Source organism: Mobula birostris, chromosome 17 (assembly GCF_030028105.1).
Source record: "Mobula birostris isolate sMobBir1 chromosome 17, sMobBir1.hap1, whole genome shotgun sequence".
NCBI classification, from domain to species: Eukaryota; Metazoa; Chordata; class Chondrichthyes; order Myliobatiformes; family Myliobatidae; genus Mobula; species Mobula birostris.
Window position 1 is genome coordinate 31,741,480 of NC_092386.1, and position 22,314 is coordinate 31,763,793.

General features: G+C 42.5%; 1 protein-coding gene across 3 annotated transcripts in view; it reads left to right on the forward strand.

The window, feature by feature from the left end:
* Positions 1-22,314, forward strand: part of prdm6 (PR domain containing 6) — a 246,812-nt gene that overhangs the window by 120,682 nt on the left and 103,816 nt on the right. For all 3 annotated transcript variants that reach the window (XR_011889524.1, XM_072281471.1, XM_072281472.1), the window contains exon 4: positions 6,425-6,552. Coding sequence is in view for 2 of the 3 variants with exons in the window: in XM_072281471.1 (XP_072137572.1) it covers positions 6,425-6,552 (128 nt within the window). In the remaining variant the exon portion in view is untranslated. The remainder of the gene's footprint in view (positions 1-6,424; positions 6,553-22,314) is intronic.

The window sequence follows — 22,314 nt, forward strand, 5'->3', positions numbered from 1 at the left end:
ACTACCCTTTGGGATATCTTGTGCATTTGATTGTACGTGTGAGAACAGCCCTATCAAATTTCTCGTATATCTATCTTCTTTCCCGGAGGATAGAAAGCACTATGCCCTCATATTTGGCTTCAGTTTCAATATGTATGTGCTTATCACTCATGCATGCCCTCACTATTTCTCATCTTTATTGATGATATAGAAGTTGATTTATCAAAACCTGCATTGATCTCTTTACTGATTACACCATCCTCTGCACAGCCCCATCTAAAAGACACACAGTGATTGAGTCACTCGTGGCAGATTTCGACATAATTGGACAGTAGGCAGACAAATCATGTATTTTGTTCAGCATAGTGAAGTCCAAGTCAATAACTCTGTCATGAAGGATAGACTATGATATTACCTGCCTTCATTCACTCTCTAAGGATGGTAAGTATTTTCAATTAGAGTATACACGGGGAGGAGAGAAGTATATAGATGAGTGGATCCAAGTTAGATGATATTTCTTTTAAAATTTTGCATGCATGGATGTAATTGCTTGATAATAGAACCTTTTTCACTGCACAATGCCAGATATTAGTAGAGTTTCTATCATTTAACCTCAGTCCTGTATATTAATCTTATTTAACACCCCATTTTCCACCCATTCTGTGGCCTTTCTGACTTAGATTCCTCAACTAAGGAACAATAAGTAGTAAATCCCTCTGACGGCTGAAGAAAAACACCTAGAATAATTTTATGGCTAACTCTTAATCATCAGCAGCAGAGAATATCATTGGCTGGAATGCTAAAACAACTGAACTACATTGTGCTCATTTTGATTACAGTTAAATCAGAATATTAATAATTTTTTTATCCCTTTTTTGTTGCACTTAAGCAGTGGACTTTGGGATAAAGAAGTGTGTTTGAATACTTTGTATGTCAGATCCTGCTTATTAAAGAGGTACTCTGTGCAGGGAGCTAAAGGACAAGATCAAGATGTCTAAAGAGGAATACAAGAGAGAGCTGGAGAACAAGACTGGGCAGAGTAGCACATGGGTGGTGTGGAGAGGCATGAAGAACATCACTGGTTTCAAGCCTAACTGTAGAGCTTCGGAATACAGTCATGAATGGGCCAATGAGTTAAACCAATTCTTCAATAGGTTTGACAATTGCCCTCCTGTTCACACCCCCCTCAGCACACCAGTCCAGGTGCTGAGGCACCCAATGTTCCCTCAGCACTAATACCTCCCCTCCTCCCTCCTCCCCCCTCCAGTTCAACACGTGGATGAACAACACAGGCTACCACTGTCTACATCCCCTCCTTGTCCTGCACCTACCAACCATACCTCCACATACCAGATGATGCATTCCAGGCACCAAATGCACTGTGTAAAATAAATTTGCCCCTCATATCTCCTTTGAAATTACCCCTTTCACCTTAAATGCATGCCCTCTGATATTAGTAATTTCAACCCTGGTTTTCTGGGTAGAACCAAAGGCTGATGGGCAACCTGTTAGAAGTACAATATATAAAATTATGTGAGACATAGATAGGGTAGAGTAGATAGTCAGAGTCTTTCTCTCAGGGTAGAAAAGCTAAATACCTGATAGCATAACTTTGAGAGGGAGAAAGTTCAAAGATGTGTGAAGCATGATTTTTACACAAGGCATGATCGGTGTCTCAAGTGCACTGCCAAGGGAAGAGGTGGAAGCAGATTCAATAGCAATTTTTAAGAGGCACTTGGACAGACACATTAATATCGCAAACACAACACAAAAAATGCTGGTGAACATAGAACATAGAATAGTACAGCACAGTACAGGCCCTTTGGCCCACATTGTTGTGCCGACCCTCAAACCCTGCCTCCCATATAACCCCCACCTTAAATTCCTCCATATACCTGTCTAGTAGTCTCTTAAACTTCACTAGTGTATCTGCCTCCACCACTGACTCAGGCAGTGCATTCCACGCACCAACCACTGAGTAAAAAACCTTCCTCTAATATCCCCCTTGAACTTCCCACCCCTTACCTTAAAGCCATGTTCCCTTGTATTGAGCAGTGGTGCCCTGGGGGAGAGGCGCTGGCTGTCCACTCTATTTATTCCTCTTAATATCTCGTATACCTCTATCATGTCTCCTCTCATCCTCCTTCTCTCCAAAGAGTAAAGCCCGAGCTCCCTAGAACACAGCAAGCCAGGCAACATCTATAGGAAGAGGTACTATGCAGGGATTGAGGGATGTGGACCATCTTCAGGCAGATGTGCAGTTTAAATTTTCATCACATTCGGGACTGACATCACAGGTTGAAAGGCCTGTTCTTATGTTGTACTGGTCTATGTTATCTGTTTAATTGTATTTCTCTTTGTTGATGAGTTGTTGCCAGATCATTATGGACATATATTATTTTAATAAAGCAAACTAAATTTCTTAATTTCTTCCAAACAAATCATGGTATTTATTGCAGTTAATATAGACGATACAGTAAAATATTTAAATGAGGCAATTCAATAACAACAGAGGAACAATTATTTTAAAAAGCTGCAAGTAAACTTTACTAAAAGTTTTGCAAATTTTTTGATTCTCTTAGTGTTTTGTAATCTTATATTTTGCTGCTTTTGTAGAACGGAAATCAGATCCATGATTTACTATAAAGCATATGTCTGATTAGTCTTGGTGCTATCTCATCATGAAAACCTAATGGAAAGTCAACACACAACTTTCCTGAGGTGATCTTATTGCTGAAACCTATTGCTGGATGCTTGCAATCTTGATCATTCAAATGTGAACTTCTCTTTTGTTTCCAATGTAGATAATGTTGGGGATTATATCTTTGCAAAATAAAAAGATAGTTACAGGAAGAATATAGAGACTACTTGCTGAAAGAATATTATTATTTTTACATTGAAGTTTTGGAGTTAATTTCAGTGATTTTTACAGAGAGACTAGCAATTTCACTGTGACATTGGGTAATGACTATTCCTAAGGTAATGAATCACATAATTAGGTGAGACAATTGTAGTTGTATAAAAGAGTAATGTCTTTTCCAGGAGAATTTTATCAAGGAACGTCGAGATTACTGAAGCTATAGTCATCCCCAGCTCTCTCTTTTTGGATCCTGCTGAAGAAAGAACTCATTGAGAATTGGGAATGATATTTCAGGGAAAAATGCTTCAAGAGTATAAATTCCGGAAATCCTAAAGGCTAATGTAGTTCTCTCTCTTTATTGTTATTGATGCAAAGTAGTATAGAAAAGATCAGTAAAGAATACTGAAGCTACCTTCTACAAGTAGGACAATATATTTTAGGTTTAAATCAGTAACTGAGATCAGGAGGTCTCTATGTGTTGGTAAAACCTTGTCATGCCCAAGAATGCTCACCAATGCCTCTCCTTCCTCAGGAGGCTAAACAAATTTGGCATGTCTCCATTGACCCATACCAATTTTTATTGATGAACTATAGATAACATTATGTGTGAATGAATAACGGTTTGGTATGGCAACTGCTCTGTAGAAACAGCTCTACACATCCTGGGAACCACCTTCCTCTCTGTGGACTCTGTCTATACTTCTTGGTGCCTGAGTAAACAGCCAGCATAATGAAAGACCCCACCCACTCCAGACGTTCTCTCTTCTCCTATCTCCCATCGGGCAGAAGATACAAAAGGCTAAAAGCACATAGCACCAGCTTCAAGGACAGCTTCTATCCAACTGTCATTAGACACTTGAATGGGCCTCTTATACGATATGTTGGACTTGCATTTGATCTGATAATGATTTTGACCTGCACTTTTTCAGCAGCTTTTACTCTTCATTCCACATTGATATTGCTTTACCTCATTCTAGCTCAATACATTGGAATGATTTGATCCTTATAAACAGTATGCAAGACTAACTTCTCACTGCATCTTGGTACATGTGACAGTAATACACCAATACCAATACTAATACTGACTTTCTGTTATAGAACTGGAGGAAAAATAAATGCAATTATAAAAAGCTAGATTCTGCAGTGAGGAAGATCACAAGGTTGTTCAAGGGTCAAATATCTTACTAATCCAGCTATCTGGGAGGCGGGAGGAGAAGATGGCAGCACAACGCAGCGCGTGCAGCCTCTCCAGTGAATGATATCGTATTTGTTAAATAGGGTACCGTGCACAATTCTGATTTGATGGAGACAGCCGTGAGAAGGACAGAGGAACATCTGGAGAAACTTCTGAAATGCCCAGTTCGCTGCCGCTGCTACTGTGCGATCCAGAATCTCCGGAGGGAAGGCCCCAAATCCTTGTCTTTGCCAGGGATGGGGTTGAAGCACTCGGCAGAGATGGTGCTCAGTGCTCGGTGTCGGAGGCTCGAAGTTTTCGGACGACTCAGAGTTGGACTGTGGTCGGGCATGGCAGGGAGAGTTTTCTTCCTTCTCCCATCTGCATGAGATGTGTGACTTTCGAGAGACTGAACTTTTTTTTTTACCGTGCCCATGGCCTGTTCTTCATCAAGTTACGGTATTGCTTGCACTGTTGTAACTATATGTTGTAATTGTGGTTTTTGTCAGTTTTTCAGTCTTGGACTGTCTTGTGTTTCTCTGATATCACACCGGAGGAATATTGTATCATTTCTTAATGCATGCATTACTAAATGACAATAAAAGAAGACTGCGTGTCCTCATAATCTAATCTAATCCAGCCATCTTTCTGTACGTCAAGGTTATCCAGGTAGCTCCAAAACATCTTTCAAATCAAAATTATGGTATTATATCGGAGTGCTGACAGGGCAGCAAATTAAAAAAATAATAAAAAGGGATATAAGATTTGTTTAATCATATTGCAGATGTGACTCCCTCAGATGCGTAACAGGGTATTTCCAAAGAATGAATTAAATAATTCTTCTAAGTAACTGAACTACAAACAAATGTTAGAAGCACTCTACTATGGTAAATTTAATCTCTAATTATTCCTTTCTTTCTGCACTTGGTGGTTACTTTATTAGCTACACATTCACCTGTTCGTTAAAGCAAATAGCTGATCAGCCAAGCGTGGCAGCAACTCTATGCATAAAAGCATGCAGACATGGTCAAGAGGTTCAGTGTTGTTCAGACCAAATATTAGAATGGGGAAGAAATGTGATCTAAGTGAGTTTGACTGTGGAATGATTGTTGGTGCTAGATGGAGTGGTTTGTATATTTCAGTAAGTGCTGATCTCCTGGGATTTTCACGCACAACCGTGTCTGAAGTTTACAGAGAACAGTGCGAATAACAAAAAAAGCATCCAGTGTGCAGCAGTTCAGTGGGTGAAAATGCCTTGTTAATGAGAGGGGTCAGATGAGAATGGCCAGACTGGTTTAAACTGACAGGAAGGTGACAGTAACTCAAATAGCCACGTGTTAGAACAGTGGTTTGCCGAAGGCTGTCTCTGAACACACAAGATGTTGAACTTTGAAGTGGATGGGCTACAACAGCAGAAGACCACAGGCATACGTTCAGTTGGTACCTTATTACAGAAGATAACTAATAAAATGTCATATTTGTTGAAAAGAAAGGATAACACTACTTCGAAATTCCTATTAAAATTCTTGTAATCAATCCACAATTAAATCATTTCACCGTGATTTGTAGTTAATGTGACAAATTGCAGCAAGTGTTTATTAGGACATTTTCTTTAACATGTATATCGACAGTAAGCCAGACGCATATAAATTACAGACTACGCTCAATAAAACATTTTATTATTCATTTATTTTGGTTATAAATTATATTTCCATAAGATCTATCAAAATTAGCCCCACCTCAGCATTTCAATAATTAGAGTATTTTTAGACAAGAACATCTAATATTAAAGTTCATTCAAAATTATGTCCAATTCAGATTCAGATCAGTTTATTGTCATAAATATCAGGCTGCAAGGGAATTCCTAGATTGGATGAAGCTCTCAAAGTAAACAGTATACGTAATTACAGGAATTAATGCAAAACAGAATAGTGTAAAGATGGTTAGGCAGAAAGATAGTAGGTTTAAACAACACTCAATAAAAATAAAAATTAAGTCTGCCAATGTCTCTTGTGTTTAGCTTGAAACAAAGCAATGTTATAGTTAATCAATGTTGCACTTTTTGTTACCATGGAGGTAGGTATCAGGTTGGACCAAGAAGCATATTATTTTCACCTTGAGAATCTCTTGAAGAAAATATGGTCCCAAAATGGCACTTTTTTTCAATCTCATTATTTCTGTATTTTGACTGCTAGTAAAGAGATTAAAAATTGAGAAGTATGTTTTTTTCACATTTTCTACCATTAATTTATTTTTAATGCTTGAGAGATTCCTGAATTGCTTCATGCCAGCGATAAACTAAATGATCATAAATTTCCAGCTTGGACATCCAGCAGAGATACAGCCAAGGCAGCAAGGGAGTGATCACTGTTGATCCAATTAACAATTTGACTTTCTGACCTCTTTCTCAGATATATGATCAGGAAGGATCCCTACAACACTTTATTGATGGCAGTGACCCCAACAAGTCAAATTGGATGAGATATATCCGATGTGCAAGACATTGTGGAGAGCAGAACATGACTGTTGTCCAGTACAGGTAGGTGTTGCTTACAATCTTGACCTATCAATGTGACATTTGGTCTGACTGCAAATACAAAAATATCTAAAAACATATCTAACATGCTCAGCTTTATTATTATGCGGTGCATCACCGATGGTCTTGTCTCTCAGAAATCAGAAGTGAGATGTTTGCTTAGTTTCACTAATGACTTCATCAGGGGTACCAAGATAGTATACCATCCAGGCTAGACTGGAGTTGACAGATCTGCATGCCAGATAAATGTGAGACAATAGATCATAAAAAATAAGAGAAATCCAAGGTTGTCGTCATCTCACCCTAACCACGGACTTTTTACTCTCCTCCCATCTGGTGGGCGCTACAGGAGCCTCCGCTCCCGCACCAGCAGGCACAGGAAGAGCTTCTTCCCTGAGGCTGTGACCCTGCTGAACCTCACATCACAGCGCTAAACAGTATTGAACCCATATCATACTGTCTCACTACTTTTATATTTGTGTGCTGTAGCACTTTTTATTCAGTTATTTTGTAAATAACACTATTCTTTGCATTTCTGGTCAGATGCTAACTGTATTTCATTGGCTTTGTATCTGTACTCGGCACAATGACAATAAAGTTGAATCTAATCTTATCTAATCGAATTATTTTATATGAAAAGAAAATGAAGTTTCTGTCCCCTGATTATTTAGTGATAGTTCTATCTATATTGACTGATGAAACCCTCTTAATCATCTACAAAGTTTACTTCAGTCTTTGGTAAAACGTTCATCTCTTGACTGCCACAGATTTATTGTCAGTGAGTCACTGCCTCTCCTGGAGGGAAGGTTTGAATCCATGGATGGTGGAAAAGAAGGGGGAAAAATAACAGCTAGCACATACAAAATGCTGGAGAAACTCAGCTGGTCAGGCAGCTTTTATGGAAAGGAATGAACAGTTGATGTTTTGGGCCAAGACCCTTCATCGGGACTGGAAACGAAGGGGGATGATGCCAGAATAAGAAGGTGGGAGAAGGAGAAGGAGTACAAGCTAAAAGGTAATAGGTGAAGTCAGGTGGCTGGCGGAAAGTGGGGGTGAGGTGAAGTGAGGCGCAGGGCTGTCTGGATCAGACTGTTGGAATCATTCTATATCTCTATCCTACTGTAGAAGAGTAGAAGAAGAGTCCTACTGGAGGAGTAGAATAGAGGAGTAGATGAATGGATAATGTGACCCTACGAAACTGCTCAATCACTCAATCACATAAGAGTGGATCTTCTAACTCAAACTCTCCTTCTCAACAGTTGAACACACAAAATGCTGGAGGAATTCAGCAGGTCGGGCAGCATCTATGGAGGAGAATAAACAGTCAATATTTTTGGCTGAGAGCTTTCATCAGGACTGGAAAGGGAGGGAGGAGTAGCCAGAACAAGCTTCATTTATCACCTGCTAGCTTGGACTCCTTCCCCTCAAAACCTCCGATGTTTTATTCTGATGTTTTGCTCCTTTCTATCCAGACATGTTGAAGGGTCTTGGCCCAAAACTTCAACTGTTTATTCTTTTCCATAGATGCTTCCATAGTTCCTCCAGCAATTTGTATGCGTTACCCTAGATTTCCAGAATCTGCAGAATCTCTTGTGTTTATAAAATGGCAGGTAACTCCTTTTTGAAAATTCTTTTCTTCACACTTAGGCAAAAAGATGCAGAATATAGCTATTCACTACATAGTAAAAAGTATTCATTCAACGCCTCGTGTAATTTTTGCCTATTTAATCTTCCCTCAGCATTTGCATCAAGGAAACCAATCTCAATCCAATCAATCTCTTCTCATAACTCTCCAGCCCAAGCAAAATCTTTGTTAATTTTCTCTGAACTCTCTGCAGTCCTATCAAATTTTTAGTGCAAAATGATAATTAAATCTGAATGTTCTGTCCACCTGTGACCTTACCAATGCTTTGTATGGTTCTAGCAACACCGCCCCAGTGCTTCAGCTAATAGGCGCAACAGTAATTTGGTACGTTGTTACCAATGACATGGGTAGGAAGGGTGACGAGGTCCTGCAAAGTGAGTTCCGGGAGTTAAGTGCTGTTAAATGACAGGATCTCCAGGGTTGTGATTTCAGGATTTCTACCCGTGCCACATACTAGTGAGGCCAAACGTAGGAAGATCATACAGTTTAACACATGCCTTAGGAGATAGTGCAGGAGGGAGTGATTTTAACTTTCCAAATAGTGACTGGGACTCCCACACTGTAGAAGGGCTGGATAGGAACAAGTTTGTCAAATGTGTTCAGTATGGTTTCCTTAATCAGTACATAGAAATCCCAACTAAAGAGGGTGCAATACGAAATCTCCTATTAAAGAAAGAGACAGAAGGGAAAATGTTTGCATAGGGGAACACTTTGCATCCCGTGATCATAATGCCATTAGTTTCATGGTAAATACAGGGAAGGATAGATCGGGTCCTTGAGTTGGCAAAATGTCAATTTTGATGGTATTAGAAAAGATCTAGCAGGTGTGGATTAGGATAGGTTGCTTTCTGGCAAAGGTGTACTTGGTAAGTGGGAGGCCTTCAAAGTGAAATTTTGAGATTACAGAGTTTGTATGTTCCTGTCGGAATAAAAGGGAAGGATAACAGGTTTAGGGAACCTTGGTTTTCAAGAGATATTGAGACCCTGGTTAAGAAAAAGAAGGTGGTGTATAGCAGGTATGTGCAAGTAGGAAAAATGAGGTACTTGAGGAGTATAAAAATGCAAGAGGACACTTAAGAGGAAATTGGATGCAAAAAAGGGATGAGGTTCCTCGAGCAGACAGGGTGAAGGGGAATCCTAAGGACCTCTACAGATACAATAGGAGCTGAAGGACAGCAAAGGACAAAATTGGTCCTCCGAAAGATCAGAGTAGTAATCTATGTGCAGAGTATTCTGAAGGGAGAGGGTGAACAGCCAGAAGTCTTGGTACATGTTGGTACCAATGACATAGGTAGAAAAACGGAGGAGGTCCTGAAGAGAGAATTTAGGGAGTTGGGTAGGAAGCTGAAGAGCAGGACCTCCAGGGTAGTAATCTCAGGATTGCTGCTTGTGCCACTTGCTAGGTATGTGAAAAGGAAAAAAAGGAAAAAAATTGTTAGGACCAAAATTGGGCCCTTGAAGACAGAAGCGGGTGAATTCATTATGGGGAACAAGGAAATGGCAGACAAGTTGAACAGGTACTTTGGATCTGTCTTCACTAGGGAAGACACAAACAATCTCCCAGATGTAATAGTGGCCAAAGGACCTAGGGTAATGGATGAATTGAAGGAAGTTTATATTAGGCAGGAAATGGTGTTGGATAGGCTGTTGGGTCTGAAGGCTGATAAGTCCCCGGGACCTGATGGTCTGCATCCCAGGGTACTTAAGGAGGTGGCTTTAGAAATCGTGGATGCATTGGTAATCATTTTCCAATGTTCTATAGATTCAGAATCAGTTCCTGTAGATTGGAGGGTGGCTAATGTTGTCCCTCTCTTCAAGAAGGAAGAGAGAAAACAGGGAATTATAGACTGGTTAGCCCGACGTCGGTGGTGGAAAAGATGCTGGAGTCAATTATAAAAGATGAAATTATGACACATCTGGATAGTAGTAACAGGATTGATCCGAGTCAGCATAGATTTATGAAGGGGAAATCGCGCTTGACTAATCTTCTGGAATTTTTTTGAGGATGTAACTATGAAAATGGACAAGGAAGAGCCGGTGGATGTAGTGTACCTGGACTTTCAGAAAGCCTTTGATAAAGTCCCACATAGGAGATTAGTGGGCAAAATTAGGGCACATGGTATTCGGGACAGAGTACTGACATGGATTGAAAATTGGCTGGCTGACAGAAAACAAAGAGTAGCACTTAACAATTTCGGAATGGCAGGTGGTGACCAGTGGGGTACCATAGGGTTCAGTGCTGGGACCACAGCTGTTTACAATATATATTAATGATTTAGATGAGGGAATTAAAAGTAACATTAGTAAATTTGCCGATGACACAAAGCTGGGTGGCAGTGTGAAATGTGAGGGGGATGTTATGAGAATGCAGGGTGACTTGGACAGGCTGGGTGAGTGGGCAGATGCATGGCAGATGCAGCTTAATGTGGATAAATGTGAGGTTATCCACTTTGGTGGTAAGAATGGAAAGGCAGATTATTATCTAAATGGAGTCAAGTTAGGAAAAGGGGAAGCACAATGAGATCTAGGTGTTCTTGTACATCAGTCACTGAAAGCAAGCATGCAAGTACAGCAGGCAGTGAAGGAAGCTAATGGCATGCTGGCCTTCATAACAAGGGGAATTGAGTATAAGAGCAAAGAGGTCCTTCTGCAGCTGTACAGGGCTCTGGTGAGACCACACCTGGAGTGCTGTGTGCAGTGTTGGTCTCCAAATTTGAGGAAAGACATTCTTGCTATTGAGGGAGTGCAGCGTAGGTTCACAAGGTTAATTCCCGGGATGGCGGGGCTGTCATATGTTGAAAGATTGGAGCGACTGGGCTTGTATACTCTGGAATTTAGAAGGCTGAGAAGAGATCTTATTGAAACATATAAGATTATTAAGAGATTGGACACGCTGGAGGCAGAAAGCATGTTCCCGCTGATGGGTGAGTCCAGAACCAGAGGCCACAGTTTAAGAATTAGGGGTAGGCCATTTAGAACGAAGTTGAGGAAAAACTTTTTCACCCAGGGAGTGGTGGATATATGGAATGCTCTGCCCCAGAAAGCTGTGGAGGCCAAGTCTCTGGATGCTTTCAAAAAAGAGATGGATAGAGCTCTTAAAGATAGCGGAATCAAAGGTTATGGGGATAAGGCAGGAACTGGATACTGATTGTGGATGGTCAGCCATGATCACAGTGAATGGCGGCGCTGGCTCAAAGGGCCGAATGGCCTACTCCTGCACCTATTGTCTATTGTCTAATGAGCACAAGAATAGCATGACCGGGCATATTAATGCATGGATGAGAGTCTGGTGTAGGGGGCAGGGGTTCAGGTTCCTGCATCACTGGGGCATCTTCTGGGGGAGGTGCGACCTGTACAAAAAAGGACGGGTTACACCTGAACCCAAAGGGGTCCAATATCCTAGCAGGCAGGTTTAATAGAACTGTTAGGGAGGGTTTAAACTAATTTGGTAGGGGGATGGGAACTGGAGTGATAGGGCTGAGGAAGGAGAAAACAGAAATAAATCGAAGATAGCATGCAACAGAGATGATAGGAAGGACAAGCAGGAGATGAGGCATCATCACAGCCAGGGGAATGATTTACAGGGCAATAGAGGCATGATGCAGTTAAAACAGAAAGCAATAAATACTGGACTGAAAGTGTTGTATTTGAATGCATGCAGCATAAGAAATAAAATGGACGATGTTGAAATGCAGCTACATATTGGCAAGTATAACATTGTGGCCATCTCTGAAACTTGGCTAAATGATGGCTGTCATTGGGAGTTGAATATCCAAGGATATACAGTGTATTGGAAAAATAGGTTAGTTGGCGGAGCGGATGGTGTGGCCCTGTGTATAAGAAATAATATTAAAACATTAAAAAGGGATGACATAGGATTGGAAGGTGTAGAGTCTCTATGGGTTGAGTTAAGAAAAGGCAAGGGTAAAAGAACCCTAATGGCAGTTGTATACAGGCCTCCAAACAGCAGACGGGATGTGGATTGCATACTACAGCAGGAGACAGAAAAAGCATGTCAGAAGGGCAATGTCATGATAATTGTTGGGGATTTTATCATAAAAGTGGATTGGGAAAACTAGGCCTGTACTGGACCTCAAGAGAGAATTTGTAGAATGTCTAACGGATGGCTTTTTAGTACAGCTTGTTGTTGAGCCCACTAGGGGATCGGCTGTACTGGATTGGGTGTTGTGCAATGATCCGGAGGTGATAAGAGAGCTTAAGGTTAAGGAACCCTTATGAAACAGTGATCACAATTTGATCGAGTTCACTTTAAAATTTGAGAAGGAGAAACTAAATTTCAATGTGTTGGTATTTCAGTGGAATAAAGGAAATTACAATTGCATGAGAGGGGAACTGGCCAAAATTGACTGGAAAGGGATACCAGCAGGAAGACCAGCAGAGCAGCAATGGTCGGAGTTCCTGCGAAAAATGAGGGAAGTGCAAGATAGATACAGTATATTCCAAAAATGAAGAAATTTTCGAATGGAAAAAGGACACTACCATGGCTGACAAGTGAAGTCAGAGCCAAAGTAAAAGCAAAAGAGAGGGCATACAAGGAAACAAAGTTTGGGGTGAGATAGAGGATTGGGGAGCTTTTAAAAACTTGCAAAAGGAAACTAAGGAAGTCGTTAGGAAGGAAAAGATGAATTATGAAAGGAATCTGGCAATTAATATCAAAGAAGATACTAAAAGTTTTTTTTAAGTATATAAAGAGTAAAAGAGAGTTGAGGGTAGATATAGGACCAATAGAAAATGACAATGGAGACATTGTAATGAGAGACGCAGAGATGGAAGAGGAACTGAATGCATATTTTGTATCAGCCTTCATAGTGGAAGACATTTGCAGTATACCGGACATTCAAGAGTGTCAGGGAAGTGAAGTATGTATAGTGAAAATTACGACTGAGAAGGTGCTCAGGAAACTTAATGGTGTGAGGGTGGATGAATCTCCTGGACTTGATGGAATGCACCCTTGGGTTCTGAAGGAAGTAGCTGGAGGGATTGCGGTGGCATTAACAATGATCTTTCAAGAATCCATAGATTCTGGCATTGTACCGGATGACTGGAAAATTGCAAATGTTTCTGTTATTTAAGAAGGGTGGTAGGCAGCAGAAAGGGAACTATAGACCTGTTAGCTTGATATCAGTGGTTGGGAAGTTGTTGGAATCGATTGTTAGAGATGAGATTACAGAATACCTGGAGGCACATGACAAGATAGGCCAAAGCCAGCATGGTTTCCTGAAAGGAAAATCCTGCCTGACTAACCTACTGCAATTCTTTGAGGGAATTACAAGCAGGGAAAGGAGATGCAGTAGATGTGGTGTACTTGGCTTTTCAGAAGTCCATTGATAAGGTGCCGCACATGAGGCTGCTTAGCAAGATAAGAGCCCATGGAATTTCAGAGAGTTTCTAGCATGGGTGGAGCATTGGCTGATTGGCAGAAAACAGAGTGGGAATAAGGATCTCCTATTCTGGTTGGCGGACGGTTACCAGTGGAGTTCCACAGGGGTCGGTGATGGGACCACTCCATTTTACAATATATGTCAATGACTTGGACTATGGGATTAATGGATTTGTGGCTAAATTTGCCGATGATACAAAGATAGGTGGAGAAGAGGTAGTGTTGAAGAAACAGAAAGCCTGCAGAGAGACTTAGATACTTTAGGAGAATGTGTAAAGAAGTGGCAAATGAAATACAATGTTGGAAAGTGTATGGTCATAAATGGGCAGACTATTATTTAGATGGGGAGAGAATTCAAAATGCAGAGATGCAAAGGGGCTTGGGAGTCCTTGTTCAGGATAACCTAAAGGTTAACCTCCAGGTTGAGTCGGTGGTGAAGAAGGCAATGCAATGTTGGCATTCATTTCTAGAGGTATAGAATATAAGAGCAGGGACGTGATGTTAAGGCTCTATAAGGCATTTGTGAGACCACACTTGGAGCATTGTGTGTAGTTTTGGGTTCCTTATTTTAGAAAGGCGATACTGACATTGGAGAGGGTTCAGAGAAGATTCACGAGAGTGATTCCAGGAATGAAAGGGTTACTGTATGAGGAATGTCTGGCAGCTCTGGGGCTGTATTTCCTGGAGTTCAGGAGAATGAGGGGGGGGGATCTCAGAAACATTCCAAATGTTAAAGGGCCTGAACAGATTAGATATGGCTAAGTTGTTTCCCATGGTAGGGGAGTCTAGGACAAGAGGGCATGACTTCAGGACTGAAGGACGTCCATTTAGAACAGAGTTGCGGAGAAATTACTTTAGCCAGAGGGTGGTAAATCTGTGGAATTTGTTGCCATGAACAGCTGTGGAGGCCAAGTCATTTGGTGCATTTAAGGCAGAGATAGACAGGTTTCTGATTAGCCAGGGCATCAAAGGGTATGGGGAGAAGGCAGGGGAGTGGGGATGACTGGAAGAATTGGATCAGCCCATGATTGAATGGCAGAGCAGACTTGATGGCCGAATGGCCTACTACTGCTCCTATATTTTATGGTCTTATGTGTGGAGCTGAAGGAGATGGGAGAGATCTTAAATGCATCTGTATTTTCTCAGGATATGGACATAGAGCCTCAGTCGCACATGGAAAGTTAAAGGGAGAAGTCAGGAGATTGTGGTTGAAAGGGAAATGGATCAATCATGATAACATGGTGGAACAGACTCGATGACCTAATTATGCACCTATATTTTATGGCCTTTATGATCTATGGTCTATAGAAGTGAGAAAGCAGCAGCTAGTTCAAGGATCTTATACAGACGACAGAGGAGGAAGTGTTTGCTGACTCGAGGCAAACAAGGGTGGATAAGACCCAGGCCTTGACAAGGTGTTCTCTTGAAATTGCAGGAGGATAGAAACAGAAAACCTACAGCATGATACAGGACATTTGGCCTACGAAGCTGTGCCGAACATGTCCTTACCTGAGAAATTACCTAGGCTTTACCCATAGCCCACTATTTTTCTAAGCTCCATGTACCTATCCAGGAGTTTCTTAAAGGACCCTGTTGTATCTGCCTCCACCACTGTCACCAGCAGCCCATTCCACATTCTCACCACTCTCTGCATAAAACCTGACATCTCCTCTGTACCTACTTCCAAGCACCTTAAAATTGTGCCCTTTCGTGCTAGCCTTTCAGCCCTGGGAAAAAGCCTCTGACTATCCACACGGTCAATGCCTCTCATCATCTTATACACCTCTATCAGGTCACCTCTCATCCACCTTCGCTCCAAGGAGAAAAGGCCGAGTTCACTCAACCTATTCTCATAAGGCATGCTCCCCAAACCAGGCAACATCCTTGTAAATCTCCTCTGCACCCTCTCTGTGGTTTCCACATCCTTCCTGTAGTGAGACAACCAGAACTGAGCACAGTACTCCAAGTGGGGTCTGACCAGGGTCCTATTTAGCTGCAACATTACCTCTCGGCTCTTAAACTCAGTTCCACAATTGATGAAGGCCAATGCACTGTATGCCTTCTTAACCACAGGTTTAACCTGCACAGCAGCTTTGAGTGTCCTATGGACTCCGTCCCCAAGATCCCTCTGATCCTCCGCACTGCCAAGAGTCTTACCATTAATACTATATTCTGCCATCATATTTGACCCACCAAAATGAACCAACTCACACTTATCTGGGTTGAACTCCATCTGCCACTTCTCAGCCCAGTTGTGCATCCTATCAATGTCCCGCTGTAACCTCTGACAGCCCTCCACACTATCCACAACACCCCCAACATAAGTGTCATTAGCAAATTTACTAACTCATCCCTCCACTTCCTTATCCAGGTCACTTATAAAAACCATGAAGAGTAGGGGTCCTAGAACAGATCCCTGAGGCACACCACTGGTCACCAGCCTCCATGCAAAATATGATCCATCTACAACCACTCTTTGCCTTCTGTGGGCAAGCCAGTTCTGGATCCACAAAGCAATGTTCTCTTGGATCCCATGCCTCTTTACTTTCTCAATTAGCCTTGCATGGGGTACCTTATCAAATGCCTTGCTGAAATCCATGTACACTGCATCTACTGCTCTAGCTTCATCAATGTGTTTAGTCACATCCTCAAAAAATTCAATCAGGCTCATAAGGCACGACCTGCCTTTGACAAAGCCATGCTGACTATTCCTAATCATATTATGCCTCTTCAAATGTTCATTAATCCTGCCTCTCAGGATCTTCTCCATCAATTTACCAACCACTGAAGTAAGACTCACTGGTCTATAGTTTCCTGGGCTATCTCTACGCCCTTTCTTGAATAATGGAACAACATCCACAACCCTCCAATCCTTCAGAACCTCTCTTGTCCCCATTGATGATGCAAACGTCATAGCCAGAGGCTCAGCAATCTCATCCCTCGCCTCCCACAGTAGTCTGGGGGACATCTAGTCCGGTCCCAGTGACTTATCCAACTTGATGCTTTCCAAAAGCTCCAGCACATCCTTTTTCTTAATACCTACATGCTCAAGCTTTTCAGTCCACTGTAGGTCATCCCTACAATTGCCAAGATCCTTTTCTGTAGTGAATACTGAAGCAAAGTACACATTAAGTACCTCTGCTCTTCACATACTTGTAGAATCGGGGTTTTCCTTAATCCTGTCCACCAGGGCCTTCTCATGGCTCCTTCTGGCTCTCCTAATTTCATTTTTAAGCTCCTTACTGCTAGCCTTATAATCTTCTAGATCTCTATCATTACCCAGTTTTTTGAACCTTTCATTAGCATTTCTTTTCTTCTTGACTCGATTTACAACAGCCTTTGTACACCACAGTTCCTGTACCCTATCATCCTTTCCCTGTCTCATTGGAACGTACCTCTGCAGAATCCCACGCAAATATCCCCTGAACATTTGCCACATTTCTTCCGCACATTTCCGAGAACATCTGTTTCCAATTTATGCTTCCAAGTTTCTGCCTGATAGCCTCATTTCCCCTTACTCCAATTAAATGCTTTCCTAGTTTTTCTGTTCCTATCCCTCTCCAAAGCTATGTTAAAGGAGAGAATTGTGATCACTACTTCCAAAATGCTCTCTCACTGGTAGATCTGACATCTGACCAGGTTCATTTCCCAATACCAGACCCAGTACAGCCTCTCCTCTTGTAGGTTTATCTACATATTGTGGCAAGAAACCTTCCTAAACACACTTAACAAACTTCACCCCATCTCAACCCTCGCTCTAGGGAGATGCCAATTGATATTTGGGAAATTAAAATCTCCCCCACAACAACCCTCTTATTATTACACCTTCCCAGAATCTGTTTCCCTATCTGCTCCTCGATGTCCCTATTACTAATGGGCAGTCTACAAAAAATACCCAGTAGAGTTATTGACCCCTTCCTGTTCCTAACTTCCATCCACAGAGACTCCATAGACAATCCCTCCATAACTTCCTCCTTTTCTGCAGCCATGACATTATCTCTGATCAACAGTGCCACACCCCCACATCTTTTGCCTCCCTCCCTGTCTTTTCTGAAACATCTAAAGCCTGGCACTCAAAGTAACCATTCCTGCCCCTGATCCATCCAAGTCTCTGTAATGGCCACAGCATCATAGCTCCAAGTACTGATCCATGCTTAAGCTCATCCACTTTGCTCATAATACTCCTTGCGTTAAAACAGACACATCACAAACCATCGGTCTGAGCGCATCCGTTCTCTATCACCTACCTATCCTCCCTCTCGCACTGTCTCCAAGCTTTCTCTATGTGAGCCAACCACCTCTTCCTTCGTCATTTCAGTTTGGTTCCCACCCCCCAGCAATTCTAGTTTAAACTCTCCCCAATAGCCTTTACAAACCTCCCCGTGTCACAGTGGAGGGCGTTGGGAACAGACCCAAATGAAAGACACAGACACTGAAGTACTAGGAACAGGACTTGACTAGAGTAGGGACATGACAGGATACAGACAAGGAGCAGGGACAAGAATGCAGACTTGGGCTAGGACATGGACTAGACAGGGAACCCAGACAAGGAACCATGAACTAGGAGCCTCAGCTTGGAGTCCAAGCCAGAGACAATGGACAATAGACAATAGGTGCAGGAGTAGGCCATTCAGCCCTTTGAGCCAGCACCACCATTCACTGTGATCATGGCTGATCATCCACAATCAGTACCCTTTTCCTGTCTTCTCCCCATATCCCTTCGCTCCACTATCTTTAAGAGCTCTATCTAACTCTTTCTTGAAAGAATCCAGAGAATTGGGCTTCACTGCCTTCTGAGGCAGAGCATTCCACAGAACCACAACCCCTCTGTGTGAAAAAGTTTTTCCTCAACTCAGTTCTAAATTGTCTACCCCTTATTCTTAAACTGTGGCCTCTGGTTCTGGACTCCCCCAACATCGGGAATGTTTCCTGCCTCTAGCATGTCTAATCCTTTAATAATCTTATGTTTCAATCAGATCCCCTCTCATCCTTATAAATTCCAGAGACTGGACAAGGACCCAGAACCTGGGGCTTGCCTCGGCCTCAGACCCCAGAACCAGGCAAGGACAGGACGTGGCTGTGGTCTTGAGGCTTGAGGCTGCAGGCTGGGGTCTTGAGGCTTGAGGCTGATAACTCGGAGGCTGGAGCTCAGAGACAGTCTGGGAACTGTACATAGACATAGAACCAAGATGTATCCTTAGACAAGCCAGGATTCAACTTTATCTCCACACCAAGGTGGGACAGGTCCATCCATCGGGTAATGGCAGAACAGCCAGATTTACCCAACATTGGCAAAGACAAGACAAGACAGATCCCTCCACAGGGCAACAGCAGAATGGCCTGACTTACCCCATGGAGGCGAGGACAAGACAAGTCAGATCCCCCTGCAGGGCAATGGCAGAACAGCCTGACTTATCCCATGGAGGCGAGGACAAGAAGAGGCAAACACCAAAAAATGACAGACAGTTCCATCTCTACATCGGGGTTGCTCCGAGTCACAGTTACAGCCAGCAACCTCAGCTGGCTACAGAAACAGCCAGATCCCTACCTAGCTCAAAGTGGCTGATGGTCACTCAGCTGGCCCAGGAAACAGCCAAATCCATACCACAAAGACAGCTCCAACTACCGACAGCAAGGCTCCATGCAGTGATGGTTCTCCAACACGGTCTAAAGTTGGCAAGTGGCTGCTCTAGCCTTCCACCAGCAGGTTGCTCCCAGGGAATCTTGACAAGACAAACCAGCAGCCCCCACTCAACCCCAAGGCTACTTATATTCCAAGCCCCAAGATGGGAACCAGGTGCCTATGATTAACCTAACCGAAACAAGGGACAGCTGGAAGACCCGGAGTCCTGAGTCCACGGACCGGACCGTGAACCAGAATGCAGACTTCATGGACCGGACCATGACATCCCACCAGGATATTGGTCCCCTTGGGATTCAAGTGCAACCCGTCCTTTTTTTACAGGTCACACCTGCCCCAAAAGAGGTCCCAATGATCCAGAAATCTGAATCCTTGCCTTCTGCTCCAATCCCTCAGTCACGCATTTAGCAGCAATATTTAAAACATACTTAGCCACGGGAGAATTGGAGGATAGCTAATGTTGTTCCATTGTTCAAGAAAGGTTCTAAGAATAAGCTAGGAAATTACAGGCCAGTGAGTCTGACATCAGTAGTCGGAAAATTATTGGAAGGCATTCTAAAGGGCCAGATATGTAAATATTTGGATAGACAAACACTGATAAGTGACAGTCAGCATGGTTTTATGCATGGTAGGTTGTGTTTAACCAATCTAATGGAGTTTTTCGATGAAGGCAATGTTGTCTACATGGACTTTAGCAAGACCTTTGACAGGGGTGATTGGTCAAGGAGGTTCAGTCAGTTGGCATTCAAGGTGAGGTAGTAAATTGGATTAGACATTGCCTTCATAGGAGAAGCCAAAGAGTAGTAGTAGATGTTTCCCTCTCAGACTTGAGACCTGTGACCCCTGGAGTGCCACAGGGATCAGTGCTGGGTCCATTGTTGTTTGTCATCTACAGTATTTCTATGGTCTGGATGATAATGTGGTAAACTGGATCAGAAAACTGCCATATGACACCATGATAAGGGGAGTAGTGTTTGATGAAGAAGCCTGTCAAAGCTTTCAACAGGATCTGGACCAGCCGTAAAAATGGGCTGAAAAATGACAGATGGAATTTAATAAAGACAAGTGTGAGGTGTTGTAATTTGGGAGGACAAACCAGGGTAGGTCCCACACAGTGAGTGGCAGGGCACTGAGCAGTAGAGCAAAGGGATCTGGGAATACAGGTCCATAATTCATTGAAAGTTACATCACAGGTAGATAGGGTTGTAAAGAAAGCTTTTGTCACATTGGCCTTCAAAAATCAATGTATTGAGTACAGGAAATGGGATGTTATGTTGAAGTTGGTGAGGTCTAATTTGGACATTGTGAGTAGTTTCGGACACCTACCTACAGGAAAGATGTAAATAAGATTGAAACAGTGCAGAGAAAATTTACAAGGATGTTGCTGGGAGTAGGGGGCCTGAGTTATAGGAAAAAGTTGAATAGGTTGGAACATTATTGCCCAGAACATGGAAGACTGAGGGGAGATTTGATCGAGGTATACAAAATTATGAGGGCTATAGAAAGGGAAATGTAAGCAGGCTTTTTCCACTGAGATTGGGTGAGACTAACATGGGTTAAGGGTGAAAGGTGAAATGTTTAAGGGTGAAAGGTAAAATGTTTAGGGGGAAGATGAGGGGAAACTTCTTGGCTCAGACAGTGGTGATAGTGTGGATCGAGCTGCCAGTGGAAGTGGTGGATGTGGGTTCGATTTCAGCACCTAAGTGGAAATTGGATAAGTACATGGATGTGAGGGATATGGAGGGCTATTGTCCAGGTGCAGGTCAGTGCAACCAGGTAGATTAACGGTTTGGCATGGACTAGCTGAGCCCAGGGGCCTGCTTCTGTGCTGTAGTGCTCTATGACTCTATGACTCCAAGAGCAAAATGAGTTTTACATACATATAGTAACATTATACTGATCCTCTACCTTCAACGTTTCACAGCATTCCTTCTAATTTTCCTGATTTTCCCACCGAACGGAACTTTCTGTAAAATGCTTTATTTTAATTTCCCTGCTTGGAATAACAGCCTCTTTAATAGTTGGTCAAGTGCCTCTAATCTATTCCTATAGGAAATAGACCAGTGTAATTTTCCATCTGTAGATTCTGAAGGAAGGTTAGTAATACAAAAGAAATGAGCAGACCCACTATAGCTCAGACTCCATGAAAATCCCTGATGTAGAATCAGCATATAGGGGGAGATTGAAAATCTGGCTGAGTGGCGCCACACCAACAACCTCTCACTCAGTGCCAGCAAGACCAAGGAGATGATTATTGACTTCAGGAGGAGGAAACCAGTGGTCCTTGAACCAATAACATTGAGGGAATTAGAAGTGGAGAGGGTCAGCAACTTTAAATTCCTCTGTGTTATCATTGCAGAGGACCAGTCCTGGGTTCAGCATATAATTGCCATTACCATAAGACCAAAAGATATAGGAACAGAATTAGGCCATTTAACCCATTGAGTCTCCTCCTTCATTTTATCATGGCTGCTCCATTTTCCTCTCAGCCTCAGTCTCCTACCTTCTTTCTGTAACCCTTCATGTCCTGTCTAATCAAGAATCCATCAACCTCTGCCTTAAGTATACTCAATGACTTGGCCTCCACAGCTGCCTGTGGCAACGAATTCCACAGATTCATTGACAGATTCTCTGGCTAAAGAAATTCCTCTTCACCTTTGTTCTAAATGGATGCCTCTCTATTCTGAGGTTGTGCCCTCTGGTCCTAGACTCTCCCACTCTAGGAAACATCCTCTCCACATCTAATCTTTCAAGACCTTTCACATTTGTGAGGTTTCAATGAGATCTCCACCTCATTCTTCTGAATTCCTGTGACTACAGGCTCGGAGTTATCAAACACTCCTCATAATGATAAGCCTTTCAATCCCGGATTCATTTCAATGAACCTCCTTTGAAGCCTCTCTAATGTCAGCACATCCTTTCTTAGAGAAGGGGCCCAGAACTGCGCATGATACTCCAAGTGAGACCTCACCAGTGCCTTATAAATCCTCAACATTACATCTTTGCTTTTATACTGTAATCCTCTTGAAATGAATGCAATCATTGACTTTGCCTTCCTCACCACCAACTCAACCTGGG